General features: G+C 38.6%; 1 protein-coding gene across 10 annotated transcripts in view; it reads left to right on the top strand.

Moving 5' to 3' along the window:
- LHFPL2 (LHFPL tetraspan subfamily member 2) overlaps positions 1–21,965 on the top strand; it is a 139,449-nt gene that overhangs the window by 66,001 nt on the left and 51,483 nt on the right. For 9 of the 10 annotated variants that reach the window (XR_014577128.1, XR_014577129.1, XR_014577130.1 and 6 more), the window contains exon 2: positions 11,439–11,491. Coding sequence is in view for 1 of the 10 variants with exons in the window: in XM_083819030.1 (XP_083675156.1) it covers positions 11,439–11,491 (53 nt within the window). In the remaining 9 variants the exon portion in view is untranslated. Of the gene's footprint in view, positions 1–7,323; positions 7,385–11,438; positions 11,492–21,965 lie in introns of those variants that run through there. The other variant, XM_083819033.1, reaches the window with a different exon arrangement.

The following is a 21,965-nucleotide window of genomic DNA, read 5'->3' as shown; positions in this document are numbered from 1 at the left end:
AGGGGAGAAGCAGAGGACCTTTCTTTAGCTGGATAAATAGGAGAAGTGTCAACTCCAGATGCCTTGAGAGACTCCAGGCAAGCTTTTAGTATAATTACAGAAGGACAAAGTGGATGGGACCTGTGGGACTCCTACGTGTACTGAATTTTGTTTAGCCTTTTGGTCACCCTAGCAGGAAAAAACAAACAAACAAACAAAAAACAGACGTATACATCTTTGAAGCATATAAGTTTATATTTTTGGGGTATAAATATAGGGGTGTAGCATATTCATATGCACACATGTAAGTATTAAAAAAAGTTGTAATTTTTTAGGAAATGCTGTTGGCAGAAGATACTCATACTTAAAAATAAATAAATAAATAAAAGTACATGTCTTCCAGTGCCTAGAACACATGAAAAGAAAGTTGTGAAAACTTTGGTGCTGTATTGGCATTAGTGGAGTTGGAGGTGTGGGAGGGAATTTTGTTTGTTCATCTGATCTTTGTCTGCAGATGGTTAATGACTGTCTAATCTTACCTGACCAGCAGGGAGTCTTCAGTGATTCTTCACAGTGTTAAATGATATTAAATGAGACAATAAAACTCAGTCATTATTGTCTACAGCTGGGTATGATACAGTCGGGCTAATACATTAACAGTTGTTGATTGGTGTGATAATCACACCTGCATAAGCTGACCCCTTTTTATGTAAAAATAAGGGTATATGTTGTATTTTAGTTGTTGTTCAAGCAATATTGCTTATCCTTTTAGTGTTTTAGTAGCTTCAATACAGATCTGGTAGGAATATTTCTTCTGAAGCACAATGCTGTCTGATCACATGCTCTGCATTTTTAATCTTTCCTTTGTAGCATTCTTTAAGTTACATAATCAAATTAAAAACATATAACTATCATATGCAACAGGTCCTTTTTGTGTCTTCTGAATTATGGAGTGGGTTATCCTACACATTTTAAATTGAAGTCCTTAATTAATTAATGCAAGATAGCAATTTTGCTTAGCAGAAATCTTTTAAAATCCAGCAGTTACTTTGCTGTAGAAGGCAGACTTTTTGCCTTCTCTGAATAGTGTCTTTTTACACATTATAAGTATTTTGTTAGTTTGTTAGTTGAACTTTATTTCTCCTGTGCCTTTTCTACTTCTCTGCTTCAGGAAGCCCACCCAGTTCTCATTCATGTTTTTAATCTATTTCATCTGAGGTGTTACAGTGTTTCAGAACTGGCCACATGTGGAAATTCTGGAATTCTGAGTTTTAATCTTGTTTTCACTATTGCCAGAACCAGCAAAGAAAAAGGAGGAGAAGGAAAAAAAAAAAAAAAGGACAATGAAAACTGAAAAGAAAGAAAAGAAATACTCTCTTGGTCTTGGAGGGTTTTTTTTGGGGGTGGGGAGCTTCTGATGTCATCCATGTTTCTAGTCCTAGTGAGTGCAGAGAAAAATTTGAAAACACCTCTTAAAATGTGAGATAATCATGTATCTCTGGCATTTGCTGTCTAACAAAATCATCAAGTGTCAGGAAGTTCACAATAAAACTGTACAAGTTGGCAGCAGTATCTGGTTTCTTTAACTGACTCATCAGTTTGCTCTGACTGAATGAAATTTTGGCCTTTCTTTGACATGTCCTCATAGATGACTAATTATTACTTCAAGCTCAGCATTAAGTTTTTTTTTTTTTAAGGCATTTTTAGCTACCTTGTTACATCCCTATGAATTTCTTCCTGAATCATTACAGTTAATGTCACTCTTGTACTTGTTATCGAAGTGAAGGTCCATTATCTTGGACCTTCGCTTGACCTATATATATATATGTCAAGCGAAGGTCCAAGATAATGTCATAAGGCCATAAATGAAAAAGTAGACCAGAGGTTTATTTAGCCTAGTATATAGTGATAGCCAGTGGCCTAGAGAACAGAGTAAATATACACTGATGCTTTTGTAGCATCCATTGTTCCACATCTCAAGGATGTACTGAGTCAAAGGCGGCAAGCTTGTGTTTAATCGCTTTCAGTGGATCTTTCCGTCCTTAACTTGTCCAGTAATTTCTTGAGCAAATGAGAAATTTAGCATCCAACTGCATCTCACATGGAAAAGTGCTTTCTTGAACCTTACATTCCCCGTTACCCTTTGATATTGTCTGCACTTACATTAGCAGAAACAGTGAAGAGTTCTTATCTACTTTTCTGTGCTTGTCAACATTTCATTAGAGATCTAAAGAAAATACGTCCTTATCACTGAAATGTGTGATCCATTCACAAGATGCTGACTCTCTGAACTGTAGAAAGCTCTCTCATAACTGTATGGCTTTATGAAGAAGCCATATATTTTATGTGTTGTTGCTTTTGCCACTTTGGAAGAATTTTTTGAAGTTACCTGGCAGACCACAAAATGGATTTTAGCTCTCTGGGTAAACTACTGGGATGTTTTAAAACAAAACAAACAAACAACAACAAAAAAAACCACCACACATTTGTTAGGAAGAAGAGTTGGGCTTTGCTTTTTTTTTTTTTAAGTTATAATGGATAGCTTCTCAAGCCATTATTAATCATTTCCATCTGAGAATATATATATATTTTATCTACTTAGAAAAGAAACAAAAATATTCAGCAAAAAAAATCTTCTTAGACTCATGGTGTTTTCCCCTTACACTTTGGGATACTATTACACATGCTTGTGATTATCCTCTCTGCAAACAATTATCAGAAAAATTCATCAGTTTTCCAAGTCCCACAGAAGAACAGATGTGGAATTAAGTTTCAAACAATGTACTCTTAATCACTTACATGTGGATACAAAATGAACTGGAGCTCAGTGGGAACGATTGGATGCTTTGTTAGTCAAGCGTGGAGTGGAGAATTTGCATTTTTCTTGGGCTTCTTTCTCCGAACAGTCCTTTGAAAACAGTGCTAATAAATGAATAAGAAAAGTGTCTGTTTCAGATATTTAACTCTTTCTAGAGAGCCAAAACCCCTGGGGACCACCTGAGTTGAGCCGGAATATATTACGTATATGAATATGAAAGAGATTGTGTATGTCTGTAATATCTGTATAATTTTCTCCCTTAACTTGAAAACTCTTTTGATGCTGCAAAGGATATTGGGGAGTAAAGTAGCTGCATATCGTCTGTGCATTTTCAAAAGCAATAATTTAAAGCAGCCAGCTCTGCCTGTAAGAGGTTTCGAATCAATATTCAATTGCTGGAATACCATAAGAAAACAATTATGTAAGAAAATATACTCCTGTTGTGTTCTGAAACTCAGCCTGCATTGGAAAAAGCCCTTAAAAAGATAGATTGCCCATACAAATACTTCAGACTTCAGAAAGCTATTTACTGGGAAGAAAAGGTTAGTAGATAAGGTCTCAAATTTACAGTTTAAAGCTTTACAGAATTACAGATTTAAATTAGTGCACCAACCAGACAGTGAGACTTAAGGAATTTTCTGATTCATGTTTTTGGAATTAATTTGTTTATAATTCATAAGAAATCTCATGGAAGCTGGGCTCTTCATAGTTTTTCCCAATATGTTTGCCTTCTCTCACACATACATACGCACATATGTCTTGAAAAATATGTTTTCAGTTGCTGCAGAATTGAAACTATTGTTAAAATGTATAATTTATACATAGAAGATTATTTTTTTCCAAGTTATTTGATCCAACATAAACTGGAAATAATGTGCTACCATGAATCTGCCAAAAAAAAACCAAAACTAACGAATTTGTTGATTCTTAAATTATAGCAAACTTCACTGAACAGACGACATTATATCTTATTTCAGAGTCTGATAGTGGTTTCTTGGAAGTCATTGAGCTCCTGTGGAAGTTTTAAAAATAGCCTTGTAGTGTCAAATTGAAGGGTTAAGAGAGCTGTGAACTCAGTTGCAGATTTTCTTGGCCCTCTAACCTGGAGTGGGGCATGAGATTAGTACTGATGCATTTTCCTGCCTTCCAAGGGTTTGGAATGTGAGCCTTGCATCTCACTCCCTTGTTGGCTGGTCCTTAACTTGTCACCACCTTGCATATTCATCATTAGGTTTATTCTGTTAGCAAGGAAGTGTCTGATGCCAATTAAAATATTCATTGCTAATAAAATAGCAAAATGCAATGTTTTGAGAAATCGAGGGAAGAGAAGGTATTTTCAGATATGTTTGTTAATGTTCTGGTCAAGTGTTGTCTCTTAGCTCAATTGGTAGAGAGATCTATGAAGGCTAAAGCAAAGTTTGTATATCCTTAAAGAAATCTTTCCTATGGATTTTTTAAGGCTGTTTTGCTTGTGCTTTGTGAACTGACCAATTTCTTCCTTCTTTGTTTTTGTGGAGGTCTGCTTGACCTTAGTTTTTCATGTTTTGTTTCAAAATTTATTTTCATGGATATTACTTTGTTTATACACTTCACAAAAAACAAAAGAGCTAATCGTATTAAAAACAAACATATTTATACCACTATGTCTTGTTTTTTAGCCTTGGTCTAGAATGACATAAATGGCCAAGTATTTCGTGTTCTTTAAACATGACTTTGTGAATTTACTCAATGTAGATCTCTTGTGCAGATTCAGGACTTTTAATAAATGCAGTTGTCTGCAGCATTTGAGAATCAAAAGAACAGGACACAGCTAATAGTTCCATAACCTTGTAGGGCTGGTAAAGCTCAGATGAGAAACTACATTTTTGACATTTAATACTTGGAGAGTATTTTAAATGAACTTAACAATGTGTGTCTCACTTTTAACAGCGGGGCATGGGGTGGCTTTAAGGTATTAAGTACATACTTTCTGAGAGGTGATTGAAGGGTGTGCTAACATATTGTTAAAAATGTACATATCTTTGGAAGAGCTTCCAAGTTTGTTCCCTTGGTATTGCAGACAATCAGGCTGTATGCAATTCTTTTCACCATGTCATCAACTTCTGACATAAAACTACGCTTCCTGTCTCCACTTCTCTTTAAAGGCTGAAGTAGAGTCTTTGTCTTTCAGATGGCATAGAAGTATAATTTTAATGTGCAACTTAGACACATTCACAGTTAGTTTATGATTATTATGTTCCTGCTCCAACATTGGCTTGTTGTTTCAATATCCCTTCTTTTTTCTTACCTTTTAACCACTTACAGTAACTGTAGGAAATAATTATATTTCATTTTTAGCACTTTTTTTTTTAGGTGAAAGAAGGCAAAATTACATATTTTCTCAACTCTCCCTTGATCAGTTCAGCTGTCCTGTCTTCCTAATTCAACATGGATGTTCTTCGTGATGAACACCCTTTCATGAGTTTCAGTAAAGCTTGTAGGAGGTGACCTTATGATTACCATAAACTTTCTGGCACGTTGAATACCTGTTTTGGGAAATGTAAAGGTTAGACACTGCTGGCTAGGAAGCCCAAGGGTGCATATTCAAGGGAAGCATTTCTGACTATGATTTGTTCCTTTGGAAAAGCAAGCTGGATGGAGATGACTTAAGAATTTTCAGGCATCTGTAGAAACTGCAGGATGTTCTCCAGAGCAGGAATGCTGGGCAGATAAAACTTGAGTAAGGATTTTTGTTTTAATAACAAAAGTTTACTGAAACACTCAAGACAGGCACATGGAATCTTGCCCAGTGTTTCTTCTTTCTTTATTTTTTCTTTGTATTGCATTTGGTTTTTGTCTTCTGTTTCTGCAAGACTGAAAATCAGTTCTAAGACATCAACAGAATCATAGAATATCCTAAGTTTGAAGGGACAATAAAGATGTTGGTGTTCTAAGCAGTATTTTTTTTTTTAGCTTTGAATTAAAGTCTGAGTGCACAATAGGCCTACTGGCTGGATAATGTTCAGGTAGGCCACATAGCTTGACCTCAAAGCAAGTTCCTTCTACTGATACTAGGCTAAGTTCTAGGTTTTGTGACTTAGCAAGGTTATTAAATGAACCACTGAAGTGTTTCATGATGAAAAAGAAGCTTTGTGCTGGTGGAAGGTCATCATAAAATCATTAATGTTGGAAAAGACCTCTAAGATCATCCAGTCCAACTGTCCACCTACCACCAATATTGCCACTAAACCATGTCTCTAAGTATCACATCTACCCCATCTTAAGCACCTCCAGGAACGGTGACTCCACCACTGCCCTGGGCAACCTGTTTCAATACCTGACTGCTCCTTCTGAGAAGAAATTTTTCCTAATACCCAACCTGAACCTCCCCTGGTGCAACTTGAGGCCGTTCCGTCTGGTCCTATTGCTAATTATCTGTGAGAAGGGGCTGACCCCCAGCTCCCCACACCTTCCTTTCAGGTAGCTGTACAGAGCACTAAGGTCTCCACTGAGCCTCCTCTTCTCCAGACTAAACAACCCCAGTGCCCTCAGCCGCTCCCCATAGGACTTGTGTTTCAGGCCCTTCACCAGCTTCGTAGCCCTTCTCTGGACATGGGTTACTAAGAACTGTCACTAGTATCTATGGTTGCTTTAATTTTATAAGCCACTTTTAATGTGTATTTATTATTGCATCTCTGAAAATGAAAACTGTGAGGGGAAAGCCTGGAAATAAGTCCAGTACAGAATATGTGCTTAAGGTATACAGTGCTGTTTTCCTGGCACCATAGAGGAGTTTGAGAGTGTATTTTGAGGTCTTGTAAAATCTTATTCATGCCTTAGTAAGTTGGTTGCTGGTTATACGTTTGGTTGTTCTGGTAGAAACCTTGTCTTAAATGTAAAGGAATTTGAATGTTAAAATGATTCTGCTTTTTGGGAGGTGAGGGTAGGAAGAGGGGAAGATTTTGCTTAAGGGAATTTCTTATTTCAGTTGAAACCACAAAACAGGTTACTAATTAGGTTGTGGTGCAGGAGTACTCAAAAGTGCAGCAATTTTATAAAGCCATTTGGAAACTTTATTGATTGTTTCCATTGAATTGTAATAGTCACAGCTTGCATCACTGGGATGATACTCTGAATATAACTTTGGCATGAGAAAGAGATGCTGGATTGAAAACAAAACAAATCCCTGAGCCGTTGGTTTAAAGAGTGTGTGTGCATGCGTGTGAGATAACAATTTTCTGTTCTATCATGAAGGGAGAGCCATGCAGTGTTCTGTGACAGTCCTGGGCTGTCTACCAATTAAATACAGTGGTGTGCTATTTGCTTACATGTGATTGCAAAACTCCAAGGTTACCATCCCTAGGCCTTCACAAGAAGATGACTGAGCTGTCTCACTTGGAGTCATTCTGTTCCACTTCTGCCAGTAGACTACTTTATTTGTAAACTTAGCATTTTGCAGGCCACAGTGTGTGGTAATCTGGGGCAATAATTTGGATGCTAATAATACTCTTCAGAAGTTGTTATTTATTAAACCATTTGACATTTAGGAAGAAGAATAGCCTGAGCCAACCAAGTGTTTCAAGTTCATTGCTGAAGAACGTGCTACTGGTAAGAGTATTTAATTAGCAAACAAATATCAGGGCCCCTGAAGGCACTAATGGGCCTCGCCATCCCTGCTCAGCCTCCCCTGGGTCCTCTCCTCACCTTTGTCTGTCAGCCCAGGGGCTTGTTTCAGCCCAGCTGGAGCTGACAGACCGTGCTGGAGTGGTGTTACAGGTCTGCCTGTTCCCAGCTTGCTCCCCGCTGTTACAGGTTGACCTGGTGTCTTCTTGTGCCTGGTGATGAGCATTAGGCTGTCCATGGGACACAATTCTGTCACTGTGTCCATGACAGGAGTGTGATAGAGCTGCTTTCTCAATTGCTTCTTGTCTAGTCACTCATGGTAGTGGCCGAGCTGCAGCCACCTAGAGCATCTTTCTGTCCAAAATGGGGCCAAGGACATTTTTGGTGACTGGGGACATGTTCTTGTTGAAGGGATTACTGGAAAGCTGCTCGCTAAGTTTGGCTGTCTTAATGAGGGAAGGTGTTCAGTTGCTCTGGAGTTGTCAGAAGTGATGTGTTTAATGGAGCAAGTCCAAAGTATTGACTGTGGTGTAACTCGCAGTGCTGCCGTGTGAGGGTGACTTGCCTTTTTGCTTTGCTGTCCCTGTCTGTGACATGGAGATGTGACTTAGGAAGTGTGTTGTAAAAGTGGACTTGCTAAGTGCTTTTACACAGCCCTGAAAGTAAACAATTTGTCTTTTTATCTTCACAGTTAATATCAAAGGTAAGAACTCCCAGTGATTTCAGTGAATGTGGGATCAGACTCCTAGCTGATGTTTCATATTACTTATTTCAAATAAAGTTTTAAATTTAAGTGAAATAAACACTGTAGGATGTAACTCACTTTAATGAATAACTTCACTAAAATTAATTTGCATATCTTTTGTTTCAGTTAGTAATAAGACTTGTTAAATAAATGTGGTAATTTGGTTCACTGATCTCTCAGGTGCTTATTGTATTAGGTAATGGGCTAAGAGGGATCTTTCATTCACAGTGCAGGTCTGTTAATGCTGCTGTATTTATTCTGTTTAGTTTTGTGGGAATTGCTAGGATTATAAAAATGTAGTATTTGGTTTAAACGTTTTAATGATGTGTAAAACTAGGCTGTACCACTTTCTTGGTTAAGGTGGTGCGATGGGAAAACAGGAATTAAGAACATGGATCAGCAGCATATTAGGAGTACATCTGGGTTTTATTAGGTGTAAACTTCAGGGCAGGTGTATTTGGGTGAAATGTTTTTTGTAGTGTAAAAAAATGAGATCTTTTTGTTCTCATTGAAATAACTTGTAAATTTTATTGCTTTTCATGGTATGCTGCTTTGAACTTTGAATTGTGTGTCTGTAGATATATAGTGTGATCTAGATTGAACAAATTTGGTAGATTATACTGGAGAAATGCTAGAAGAACTGCAATTTTTTTTTCTTGTGTATGTGGAAAAGAAAATAGCATGGGAAAACATGTTAAAAAAAAACCAAACTATTATGTATCTTAAGCTGTTATTTTCCTCTCTTGTTTATTGTAATTAATTTAGAGGTTTCTAATCTACTAATAGTATAACCCCAAAGAAAATGTTTTCCCGTTCTTGTTTTGCTGTTATATCTGAAGCTAGCCTTAATGACGCCTATAAAACAGTATGTTTTTTTTATTATTTTATACTGTTCTGCATTGATAGCAAAAGACAAAGAACCCATTGAATGAATTATTTCTATTCATAGTGACATAATTGGTCATACAAACTTTCCTGAAGTAAGTAAATATTTCTTTGATTGGAATACTTGCTGTTGTATATAATACATGGAAGTATCACACAGTAGTGTATCTAAAGAAAAAGCTACTTGAAAAGGATGTTTTAAGATACAGCGGATATATCTGTATTATTTTTTTCCATTTTTGCTGGGGAGCCTGAGTATACCCTGTTCCTGTTGTGTAGAAAGTCAGGGTATGTGACAAGGGTAAGTTACCAAAATAGCTGTGTTCTGTTAACAGTGTCCAGCTTATTTGCTTCTCCTGTTGACTGTAAATAAGTTTAGATCAATGGTCTTGCATGGTATACAGTATAGAAGACTCTCCATGAATTGCACTGAAACATTTCTCTGTGCAAATAAGAAAGTAGCTAAAAATTAAGAATGTTGTATTTTCTTTGGGTGGAGAGAGGGAATTAGTGCAGCAAAATTTAAGGTTAATTTAGTTGAAATAGATTTTATGTGTTTTTGTCAACTGTTGTAGAACTTCATCTGAGCTATTTTGAAATTTATAAGAAAGAGCTCCTGAGAGACAGACCAAATGTGCAAATGTGTTTTTCTCATTCAGATTTGTTTGGGAGGATTTGGGTTGAGTGTTGGCCATCTGTGGAATAGAGGAAAACGCACACTGCTTTTGTGGTGATGGGAGAATGGAAGGTGTATGCAGTTTCTTCTTGCTTTGTCACAAATGTAATCTCAAAAAAGACTCTCTCCTTTTTAATATAGTACTTACTCTCCTCTATTTTTGTAGCTGTTATTGTGTTTGGGTGAGAAAAATAATTGCTGTGTATTAGGCAGGTAGAGAAAGCTGTTCTATTGCCATCTCTATGGGCTGATCCTGTCTTCCCCTGTCTGTGTTTTATCCATTTCTTAGGGAGCCAAGACTCTGTGTGAAGAAACTTCCTTAAAAACACAACTTAATTGTAATTGTCCCAGAAATCCATTGATTTTGCCTACTTAAAATTGACCATGCACTTAGGTGCTTGAGTCTAAAGGAAAACGTTTTGGCCTTTTTGTTCGTGAAATGTAGTTTCTCTGTCTCTGCTAACGCTGCAGTATTTTCATTGCCGTGTTAACTACCTTTAAGACAGAAGGGAAAAGTTGGAATAATCACAGCTACTTTTTTTAATTATTATTTATTTATATATATATATTTTTTTTTTTGGTGGAATGTTCCATGTACTGGGAATCCAGAGGTGATTTTAAGCCTTGCTTGACTCTCCAGTGCTCCCAGTGTGTTTTCCTCTGTTCTCAGCAGCATGCTTTGCTAAGAGTTCTGTGCAGATTTTCCCTTGTAAAATCGTATTCTCAAAAGCCAAATCACACCTCTAATGAGTCTGCTGATCTTCCATCTCAGTTTGTTCTTGTATAAAAGGGGAGGTTCTTCATATATCCTCTGTGGAAGTGAGTATAAATATTCAGAATTTGTTATTATTGTGGGAAGTGGGAAATATTGTTCAGCATCACCGAATCAACCTTACCTACCCTTGTCACCTTATTTTATTACCTTTTTTTATATTTTTGCTACTGGGTATCCAAAACTTATGTGGTGTCCTAGTTATGTATTTCAGGAGGGCTGGGAAAGGGGAATAATCTCTTATTAATGGGAGTTTTGCCCGTAGGGTAAACCCCAGGATATTCTTGGCCTTCCATGTTATCACCCAGGGCTAACTCCTGGCTCACATTTAGCCTGCTCCCCCCCCGGGCCCCCAGCTTTATTTCAGCAGAGCTGCTCCCCAGGTAGTCAGTCCTCAGTCTGTAAAGGGATGAGTCCAACACAGGTAGAGGACTACATGTCTCTGCTGAGTTTCATGAAATATCTGTGGAGCGGTGGTGGAAGGGGTCTGGATGTATGCTTCTTATGCTTGAGGGGTTGAGCCTGCTACGTAGTTCAGTTTTTTATTTCACTGTTTTAGGAACTTTTGTAGTTCTTCCTAAGTCACATCTAACTTTAAAACATTGTTATGAATTTGAATGTTATATACAAATCATTTTATTTTTATTTCCAAAACTTGGCACATATTATTAGTAAAATAGAGGAAGAGAAGAAGATGCAATGTTGAGCATGGTTAGTGGTTTATGTGTTACTCCTTCACACGTGCATATTTTTTTTAGCGACTTGGTGGTTTGGAGTGAGGTCCAGAATGCTACATTACTAGCAAAGCAAAAGTGTCATGGTAGTGAAATGTTACCCGCATGCTTATAGTCTCTTGTGAGTGGAGTTGTGCCATTCTAGCCACTAGAAACTAATCATAAATATTGTTTTAATGTTTTTGGCTCTGTACCTTTCTTACATTTTACGTCAATTATTTCTCTAGGTATTGCCAGTCTTCTGAAGTGGTTGACCAAGACCTAAGGACGTGGAACACTGGTGAGTAAAAGAAATTCAGATTATATTATCTAGTATTTCCACATGCTGTCTACCTCTGAAGCTTGACTGCTGTTTGAGGGTTGGAGGATGTGCAACAGGCTATTCCTTTTAAATATTTCTCTTTTTTGTGAGCACCACAATTCTACTCAGATTATTCATCTGATATTTTAAGCATCGATTTTAAGAAAGCAAAGAGGAGGTAGTGTCAACGGCTGCTTTTGATGAGTGAAATCTCCTCACTACCCACCACCTTGAGTTAAAAAATACTGAACTTGAATGACTAAAACTATTTAAAGTAAAGTAGTTTAATCTATGCTTCAGTAACATAAACGTGATCTGTTGTATTAAATGAGTGATACCAAATACAGACTTCTCAGAATCATGGCAGTGTATACACTAAGACATGTAAAGTCAGATCTTGTTCCACAATACATGGAAACCTAATGGTGAGTTAATAAATTACTGCAAGCTGATTTTTTTTCTTTCTTTAACCCCCCAACCTTATGTCTATGGTTCTTAATTCCCTGAATTTTCTCTGAAAATTGTGGTGTCCTTTCTAAAGACAGATCGTTTTGTAGGTCCTTTACATCCTGTGTGCCAGTTATGTACCTGCTGTGACTAAAAGGGGACATGGAGTCTGAGAAAGAACTTTAAAGATTTCAGTTACTTTTTCAAGTGAATTTTCTTTACTAATGTGTTTATAAATATGTTATTTGCACTTCCCTGACTGTAGAGCTAGGCTGGCAAAGAGAGCCTTATAAGTGCAGAGCTAAACACACCAACTGTTAATAATATTTAATAATAATAATAAAAATCTTTCAAAAAGCACCTGCATTTTTTTTGCGAAGAGATGGTTATTTGGAATAACATATTTTTCTATTCCTCTGATTTCCTTCCATAGCCAAGCCAGAACATGTGAAATACTTAGTATTTATGGAATCTTGTTTGATTCCAATGCTGTTGGCAGCCAATGTAAGTTTTTAGCACCCACAGATTCAGTTGTGCATGCTATTGACTCTGGTGACCAAGAGCAGAGAAAATGTGGTACAGTGAGACACTCTTGCCTTGTCTTTGTCTTCCCTTTTTGCCCTTTATGACCTCTGAAAGTTGTATTTGAATAGTTCTTAATATCTAGAAGGTGCTGTTTCTTTCAAACTTTGAAGGAACTTATCAGTTCAGGACATCATTTATCTTCGTGTAATTCTATTTTACTATCACCTTTCTATTTTTGCCTGTATTTTACCAGGAGAAGCACTTAAGTGAGTTTTAAGTGAATTTGTCAGTTAATTTTGCGTACTTCCTTTTTGTCTGCTGTCTTAATCCCTCCTCCTAACGTCCCAATTCTCAGATCTAAAGGGCTGTATTCATGGTGTCACTGGTGCACTTGTGGAGTGAATTGATAGTTCCTGTGCACTTTACACCCCCCTTTTCCTTTCTCCTCAGACAGAATGAAACTTGTTCTTTCCTTCTTCTGTAAGTGTTTCCCAGGGCATTCAAGAGTCCTAAAAAATAAGTCTGATGTTTACATTAGTTCATCTGGTACTCTGAAATAAATGTTACAGATCCTTGCTCACTTTGAATGTACTCAGTTATCTAGGATAGTTTTGGTCATGGTGAATACATGACCAGAGTTGTTAGGAAGTCTGAACAACATTAAGGTTCCTAGAGAGAAATCCACATTTTGCCCTTGCCCTTGCTCTTAAGTGTAGACTTATTAGGAGCCACAGTAAGCTTCAGGATCACAAAGGACTAAGGAAAAAGGAATTCAGACTATATTGAACCTCATTAACCACTCTCAACCTCACTGAGATACCCACATGTATACGGATTTATGTGGTTTCATTTGTCTGTGTGGCAGCGTGACACGTTTATTCATGCTCTGTGTAAGTTAAGTGTTTCACAACACACAACTGTGCCACTGAGTTGAAACAGGTGTGTTAATCCAACAGGTACCACTCTGGGGTATGTAGTGTTTGATCCCATAAAAAGCTGAAGCTATTGAAAAGTTTCTTTACAGTGTACAGGGGAGAATTCTGGTCTGTGCCTCTTCACGTATGGGCTCTGTTAATACCATATGCCCGTTCTTCAGAAGTCACTTGCCCCAGGTATTCTGAAACAAAAAACTATCTTTCTGTCAAGCTAAATGGACCTATAGTGTAAGGGAAACAAAGAAAATACATACAACGTTTTTAAAAGTAACTCTAAAAAATTGCTTGTGACTGCTGCTTGTGGGTGACTCAAACGTGCTTAAAAGTAATCTTATAAACAACATAGTTCATGTGAAGTTACTTGTGATTTTTTACTGACATTTAATTGCATAACTTCAAACTGAAATCATTTCCTCCTTTACAGAGTGCTGATATTTGTTATTTTATGATTGATACCATAGCCTTTCTGGTGGGATGCTCTGATATGGGGCCCTGATTCATCACAGAATCAGAGGATATGCTTAAGGGTCATCAAAATATGGCTAAAATGCTGTTTGTTTAGAAACTAAGAAGACGAGTAAGTGTTTTGTTGAATGGGAAAAAGCTGAAGCACCAACTTTTCTTATGTTGGAACCTTGCTCATGCTATGGACCAGTGAGATGATATACCACACTTTTCATAGCAGTTGCTGGGGATGAAAACTGAAGTGTGGGGATGAAAACTGTGTACTGTATGGTAGTTTGGCTGGCCTTGATAGAGCATAGACAGTTTATGCAGCGTTATGCAACAGCAGATATAGGTATTCAGTCTTACAAGTTTGATGCTCTTTAAGAAGTTGCTAGTTAAGAATAAAGACACTTCTTATTAATTTAAAATTGTTTCTTGGATACCTTTACAGGTATGACTAATTTTACAGTAATGTGCCTTGGACCAGTTAAGAGCTCTGTAGTGCTTAGCAACATAACAAAAATACCAGCACATGCATTAAGAGCGTGAAACTAACTTAAACAAAGACCAGCTGTCAGCATTAGCAGATGGGAAGTCTATGTAGAGGGATACATACAGTGGTGATGGTAAAATTACATGGTTAATAAGATTAGCTCTGTGTAGACCTAAAACTACAGATCTAAAACTTGAAAAATGTGAAAACTACATGTTTTGAACAGCCAGCCTGTCCAGGTGACAATACTTACCTAGCTCTCATACGTAGATCCCAGTTAGCTTTGGAGGATAAGAGTTGTGCTTCCAGCCTTGGAAACAACTGGGAGAAACCAAGGTAAAGGAAAGCAAGTAGAGTGCCTTTCTGAAGGCCTTTCCTTGTGTCCTGATGGCCCTCGTAAGAAGGAAAGCCACAGTTTGCTCATGGTATTCCAGATGTCATCTTATCCATGTTTGAACTTCATCTGCCTCATGACAGTGTTTTTATGATGTAAGGGATTATATCTTAGGTTTTTAATAAAGCATTTTTAATAAAATGTTAATGGTTTTGATGTAATTGAAAGGTCACTGTATGTTAGTCCAGCATAGCTCACAGAGCTCACAGCAGAATACAGATCAGGACAGGGAATTGATTTTGTGGTTTTGTGTTTGGTTTGGGATTTATGGTTTTGTGTATATCAATACAGTTAAGTATTCTGTACATAACAGTACAGAGTCAGTTTCCACCCCCCATCAAAAATGGAGCTGTAGCCAGGTTTTGCAGGTCTTGCAGGTTTTACTTGTTTTCGTTAAGAGCCAGAGTAAATAGGAAGTTATATATTTGTACTGCTTTTCCTATATGAGCTACCTCTTTTCTGTGTGTGGGTGGTGGTGACGGGGGGCGGGGAGAGGGGGCCTGTTTTTTATTTTTCATGTAATTGGTCTTTGTGTGCTCCTTCTTTGGAGAACTGTAAGGTGATATTAAAACACTAACTTAAAACTGTGTCACACCTCAATTTAATAGAAACAGAAATAGCGATGGGCCTTTTTCCCCTTTCTCCTTTCTGATGGTAAATAAAAGGAAACAGAGGCTGAGTTTCTAAGCCAGGAAAATCTGAAGGTTTGGAGTTCTTTCTTTGGGAGGTCAGTGGGAACTTTCAGATGCTGTAAACCAGGCTGAACTGATAATTTGCTTATGGAGTAACAAATACAATGGCTAATTTTAATTGCGTTATTTCTGGAATTTAGCACAGCTCTTGACATGGAGGTGCCATGCCGCCAACAGTGAGTAAACAGCAATTGCGGCCGCAGGAAGGAGTGTGGCACAGAGGATAGGGCTGCCTGTCATGACCCTCACATTCTATTTCCATGACTATTATTAACTTGCTAAGTGGTATTAGGAAAGTTGATTGTTTCTTACACTTTTTGTCTGTGTAGCTTGCAAGGTGCTTGCTTCAGATACCGTGCCTCAGTGTTTCTCACTGTTTTAGTGTCTGTGGCTTCCTTCAGGTGCCGTTGCAGTGCCTGCAGAATTTCTCTCATGCAGTGATACTAAGTCTCAGGGACTCATTGTGTAATGTGGAACCCTGAAGACATTTGAGTATCGATTCTGCCAGCAGTAGGCTAGTAATACTGTACAGAGCATGGTTTAATGTTGCATCTGGACTTACGCAACTGCAGGCTGATGCCAAAAGGGGCAGTACTGCTTCAGCCTGTTCCTTCCCCTCTCTTGCATCAGCCCCCAGCCACAAGGTGAGTTCAAGGTAAGCAGCTGATTGAGTAAAAAAAAAAATCTAACTACCTGGGAAGTAAAACTACATCAGATAACTTTGTTGGGCTGGCTTGTCCTGTGGCTGTGAAATTGCTAGATGTAACACAAGGGGCAAACAGGGAATAAGCAGCTGGAAGTAGGTGCAGAGAGGGATTTCAGCTTTTTTTCTGCAAAAAATAATAAATACACCAGATGAGACATAGCATGAAAACGTGTGCTTGTTAAGAGTTGCATTTTACAACCAGGTTTTGAACATTCCAGAACAATGGCTTGCAAAGGACATGATAGCTCAACTTCATTTCTGCTGCTGTTGCTGCTGTTACAGTCTTCACTGGAAGTATATTTTCAAAAAATTGCTTTATAATTGGCTTCACTGAAGGAGCAGTCATCTTTGTGATCCACATTGCATTTTCAAGGCATATTTCTGATGCCTAAATATAGCTTCCATTTTACTTCATTTAAATGCAAGTCCACATAATCTCTCATATTAAGCTGACAAAAGTTGCTCTTGATGTGATATATTCTGCAGACATTGAGTTCATGATTTCCCCTTTAAACTCTGTCAAACAACTTCATTCTTCTTTGAAAATGACTTCTGTAATTGGAGTTGACTGTTTGAAGGGCATTTTTCACCCACTACCCTTTCTCTTAAAAATGTACCCACTATATTAGATTGGTTTCTTTGATCTTATTTTCTTTGTGAGCCTTGTGTAATAAGATCTTGTGTTGAAGGACTTGTCTTTGCCCTGCTCACCCTAAGTGTTTGTGAAATAAAAAGGGGTGAGGGGAAAAGATGAAGAGAGAACAGAAATGTTAAAATGATTTTGGAAGATATAACATTTAACTTTAATCAAAGAGCCTTTACACACAGCCCACACATGGTGGCAAGGATATGAATATTTCCTGACAATTGCATTCACAGCTGAGGTCACTGAATAAGTTCAACGAAGGAAGAGGAATAGTTCAGCCACTCGAAACGTGAGTACACCTCTGAGAATGCTGCAGCCCGACGGGGACCCCGGCTCCGAAGCCCCTGTATGGCTGAACTGGCCAATGATGTTGCTGAAACTTCACATCTGTTATTTCTTACTGCCCGCTTTTCTGGCAACAGCCAATCTTCATTTTTTCCATTATAGGCAGCTGCTGGAACTAAAAAGGGCTTGAGCTCATTTTCAGATGTGCTAGATAGACTGTTTTTTACCTTTCTCTTCCCCTCCTTTCTACCACACACTATAACACAGTGACTTATTTCAAAAATGTGGGATCAGTGTGTTGTGCTCTCTAGATGTGTCTGAGGATAAGCAGATGTGTTGGCCCGTGCATGCAAATCAATTCTTAGGAACCATCATAACCATTATCATTTCTTAGGAACCATGGCTTAGGGCCATCGTAAATTCTGGAAAAAGATATTTTTAAGAATAAGCTGTCAGTGAAAGAATTAGAAGAAATCTGTGTAGCTTCAGTAGGACTGATTTTTGAGTGATCACCACTATTTTCATTGAATCATACTTTCTACACCAGATGTGATTAGGGATACCTTGCACAGAAAGCAGCACAGCGCACAGAGTTCAGTGGCAGAGCCAAGTACTTTATGTCCAAGGAGAACCAAACTGCTTAAAAGAAGTAGCTCCTTTTCCATTTCTTGAGACTGACTGACCCCTTTTCTCTGTCCCACAGAGGAATTCTTTTCTTATGTCCTCATGGCCCTTTTTAGCTTAAGCTGTTGGAGCTGTTAGATTACTTTCCGAAGCTGTTGAAAGGAGGGAGACATTAGGGACTCTAAGCAAGCTTGCAAATAACCTATTGGTGGCTGTTCAAACTCATGTGTCTGAATATATTGTGGAATCGAAGCATAGAAAGACATTTTTTTCCCAATAAATTTATGCAGGCAAACTGTGAAAAAAGTGTTCATTGAGAGTTAAGAACTGATTGGCCTGGGCTGTCATCAGGTGAGCAAATGTTACTAGCTGAACTTTTTACAAATAACATGTAACCACCAAAATACCAACTTCATTGATTTTAAAACAGCACAAGATCAATGGAGATGTGATTTAATCAAGGACAACTATTAACTGATGTTTGTGGGTGGGAATCCCTGACCCAAGTCCTGTGCTGTGATCAAGTGATTGCAGTGCCGTATAGGGCAGAGCTGCCCTCAGCCCAGCAGTTGGAGCACCCTGGGTAACACGGAAGGATTTAGAAGGAAGAACAAGCAATGGTGAATGAATGTGATTGACTTTCAGTGCAGTGGCACAAATGGGAGGAACAGATGGGAAGAGGTGAAGTAATGTATCAGACCAAAGTGGAGTATCTTCTTATACTATATATACTTCCTAAAAAGCTAAAAGATGCCCATGAAAGAGTAGTGTTGTAATCAAAATTTGCTGTAGGCCGATGATTTTCTTTTGTTTTGCACTTTTCATGTCATATCTTATTTATTTATAGTAAAAGCATAATAGTTTTGTCTAGTCTGTAGAAGGTTGCAATTGTCCTTGGCTGGATCACTTTTAAATCCATGTATTGGACAAATAATACAGGAAGATAAATATTTTCATAAGGCTTCTTTTTGGGGTAAAATTTAATGCAGTAGAAAATGAAAAACTGAATAGTCTCCAAAGACTTGAAGATTTTATTAAATGAGGAAAAAATCCTTCCCTCCACATCATTTTCTCTGTGTATAAATATGTATTTTGTGCGTGTGTATTGGAAAAGCTTAGTCTGAGAATAACAAAAGGAAATTCTATACTGGATTGAAAACATCTATTGAAATACAAGTAGTTTTCCAGATTGTGTTGAGCATATTTTTCTCTGGAAATTGGATACAGTTCATATCCCTTCCTGAAACTGTCAAAACTGTACATATGTCAAGACAGCATTGTATTTAAAGCACTTAAAGCATTTTCTGGGTCTGCCTCCCTGGCATTTGCACCAACCCATCCTCTGATGGTTGGTTATCAGACTGGTTTTGTTCATTACTGATTTTTTATTGTTGACTGGTTTCTTGGCAGCTGGCGGGACTCTACTTTAGAAGGACTGTTAGCATATCAGTGCTTGTGACATACAGAAGGGATACTGCTTAGTCTGTAGTTGCAATATCTAAGGGAATCAAAATACAACTGACCAAATGACATGACTGTCCGTTGAAAAGTCCTCATACCATATATTTTTACTTCTTTTAGTCACCAGGCTTTGTACACACTCCCTTCTAATTAAAGGAAGTCTGTGAACAGGAATAGCGTGCCCTAACTTGCATTACATTTCAGCAAATGCTTTAAAAAATTGATCACTTCTCTTTTAGGATAGAACTCAACTTTTTTTTAATCACTTCTTCTTGGATATGGAATTAACTGTAAAACAGAGTCCATGATAAACATCAGTTTCCTGATCCCCAGCCTTGAATGTTAGGTACAGGAAGGTCTACGGAAAGGAAGTTTAGCAAAGAGAGGAAACAAATCTACATGAGACATCAGCTGTGGCAGTAACTTTTTAGCATTAAGAATAATGTTTATCTTTATATTCTCAAACCATTTTCATAGTTATATGCCAACAGGTCTTGCACAGGCGTATGTAGAGTGCAGTCCTGAGCAGAATTTGGCCTGTGGTCTCCTTTAATAATATATTACAATCTCTTTCTCTAGAGATTGCTGTCTGCTTGTAGCATAGAATCATAGAATATCCCAAGTTGGAAGGGACCCATAAGGATCATCAAGTCCAACTCCTGGCACTGCACAGGTCTGCCCAAAAGTTTAGACCATGTGACTAAGTGCACAGTCCAATTGCTTCTTAAATTCAGACAGGCTTGGTGCAGTGACTGCTTCACTGGGGAGCCTGTTCCAGTGTGCAACCACCCTCTCGGTGAAGAACCTCTTCCTGATGTCCAGCCTGAACCTCCCCTGCCTCAGCTTGACACCGTTCCTGCAGGTCCTATCACTGGTGATTACGGAGAACAGGTCTCCTGCCCCTCCACTGCCCCTCGCGAGGAAGTTGTAGATTGCGATGAGGTCCCCCCTCAGTCTCCTCTTCTCCAGGCTGAACAGGCCCAGTGCCCTCAGCCGCTCCTCATATGTCTTCCCCTCTAGGCCTTTCGCCATCTTTGAAGCCCTCCTCTGGACACTCTCCAGCAGTTTCATGTCCTTTTTGTACTGTGGTGCTCAGAACTGCACACCTTATTTGAGGTGAGGCCGCACCAGCACGGAGTAGAGCGGGACAATCCCTTCCCTCGACCGACTAGCAGTGCCGTGCTTGATGCATCCCAGGACACGGTTGGCCCTCCTGGCTGCCAGGGCACACCACTAGCTCATATTCAACTTGCTGTCAGCCACAACCCCCAGATCCCTCTCTGTGGGGCTGCTCTCCAGCGTCTCGTCACCCAGTCTGTACATGTAGCCAGGGTTGCCCTGTCCCAGGTGCAGGACCCGGCACTTGCTTTTGTTAAACTTCACGTGGTTGGTGATCGGCCAGCTCTCCGATCTGTCCAGATCTCTCTGCAAGGCCTTTCCACCCTCATCCAAGTCCACAACTCCTCCAGGTTTGGTGTTGTCAGCAAATTTGCTCAAAACACAGTTCATCTTGTCAGTAGTCTTGTGTAATGTTAGTGCCATAAGATTTGATGTAAAACTTCATAGCACTAAAATTATATTCATGTTAATTTTAAAGTTAGGTGGAATCTAAAAATACTAACTCAGTCCAGTACTAGTAGGCATGCTAATAAATTGTATGAAGTTTACAGTGTTGGTAATTCTAGTGCTCTGTGATATACTGTGCCATGCGCTCTGGATATCTGATTTATTATAACACTAATTCAGCTTTTAGGACCGATTAAATAAATCATTCTAAACATAAAAGTAGACAGGCACTCTTTTAATGTTATGTTTCCCATATCTCATCTTGGCTTAATGACTTTTATAGAAATGAAACTTACGGAAGTTTAGGTATGGGTGGGTGTGCATATGTGCAGATTAGAAAAACTTGATTTTGTCCTGTTTATTCATCTCAGCTATAGTATTAGCTGCTGAGACACTTCCAAAGGTACATGTTTTCTATGCTAGAAAATGGGAGGAATATAAGAGGCTTGCAAACTTATTAAAAAAAACGTAGTTATGATGTAAGACAGCGTTGGTTCTATTTCTGTCTCCTTAATGTCGTAGTATGACATTTAGTAAGCCGTTTGACTCTGTGCTTTGGTTTCCCATCTGCAGTACTGGTTACATTATCACAACTTGTATACAAGGGTTCTCAAACATTTTAGAATGGACTCTTTCCTGCCCTTCTCCCACAACAGCTTTGTCTGTGAGTCTACCCTGGGCTGCCACGCACTGGTTTATCCATGTTTCCTTGAATCTAATAGTAAAAAATTATTATACCTTCGAATAATGCTTATATCCCAAGCTCCAGTGATGTTATCCTTCAAAGGTATGATCTAACCTATTCCTCTGCCATGCTACTGAAGTTCTGCCATCTCATTTTCCTTGGGCTACCCACAACCATCACACTACCTGGCCAGCTGTGTAGACCCTTAACTAGGTAGGCCATTTCTTTTTATAACTTTGTTTTCGGTACTCTGCATATGCAGATACCCTCTTTGGGAAGAAGTGCCCCTTCCAGGTTGGCCAGGGAGGTGGTGGAGTCACTGTCCCTTGGGGTGTTTAAGGAAAGGTTGAACATGGTACGTAGGGACATGGTTTAGTGGGTAATATTGGTAGTAGGAGGATGGTTGGACCAGATAATTTTGGAGGTATGATTCTGTGATTCCTCCTGTAGGCCAACTCCTTATAGCCCAGGCCCAAAGCCAGTCTAGTCCTGGATGTCCTTGGGAGAAGTGCAGCCCTGCTTGCCATGCTGCTCCAGTTTGTTTCAG

This window comes from Anser anser (genome assembly GCF_964211835.1).
Source record: "Anser anser genome assembly, chromosome: Z".
Classification (NCBI taxonomy): Eukaryota; Metazoa; Chordata; class Aves; order Anseriformes; family Anatidae; genus Anser; species Anser anser.
This window is presented reverse-complemented; position numbering and strand designations above follow the sequence as displayed.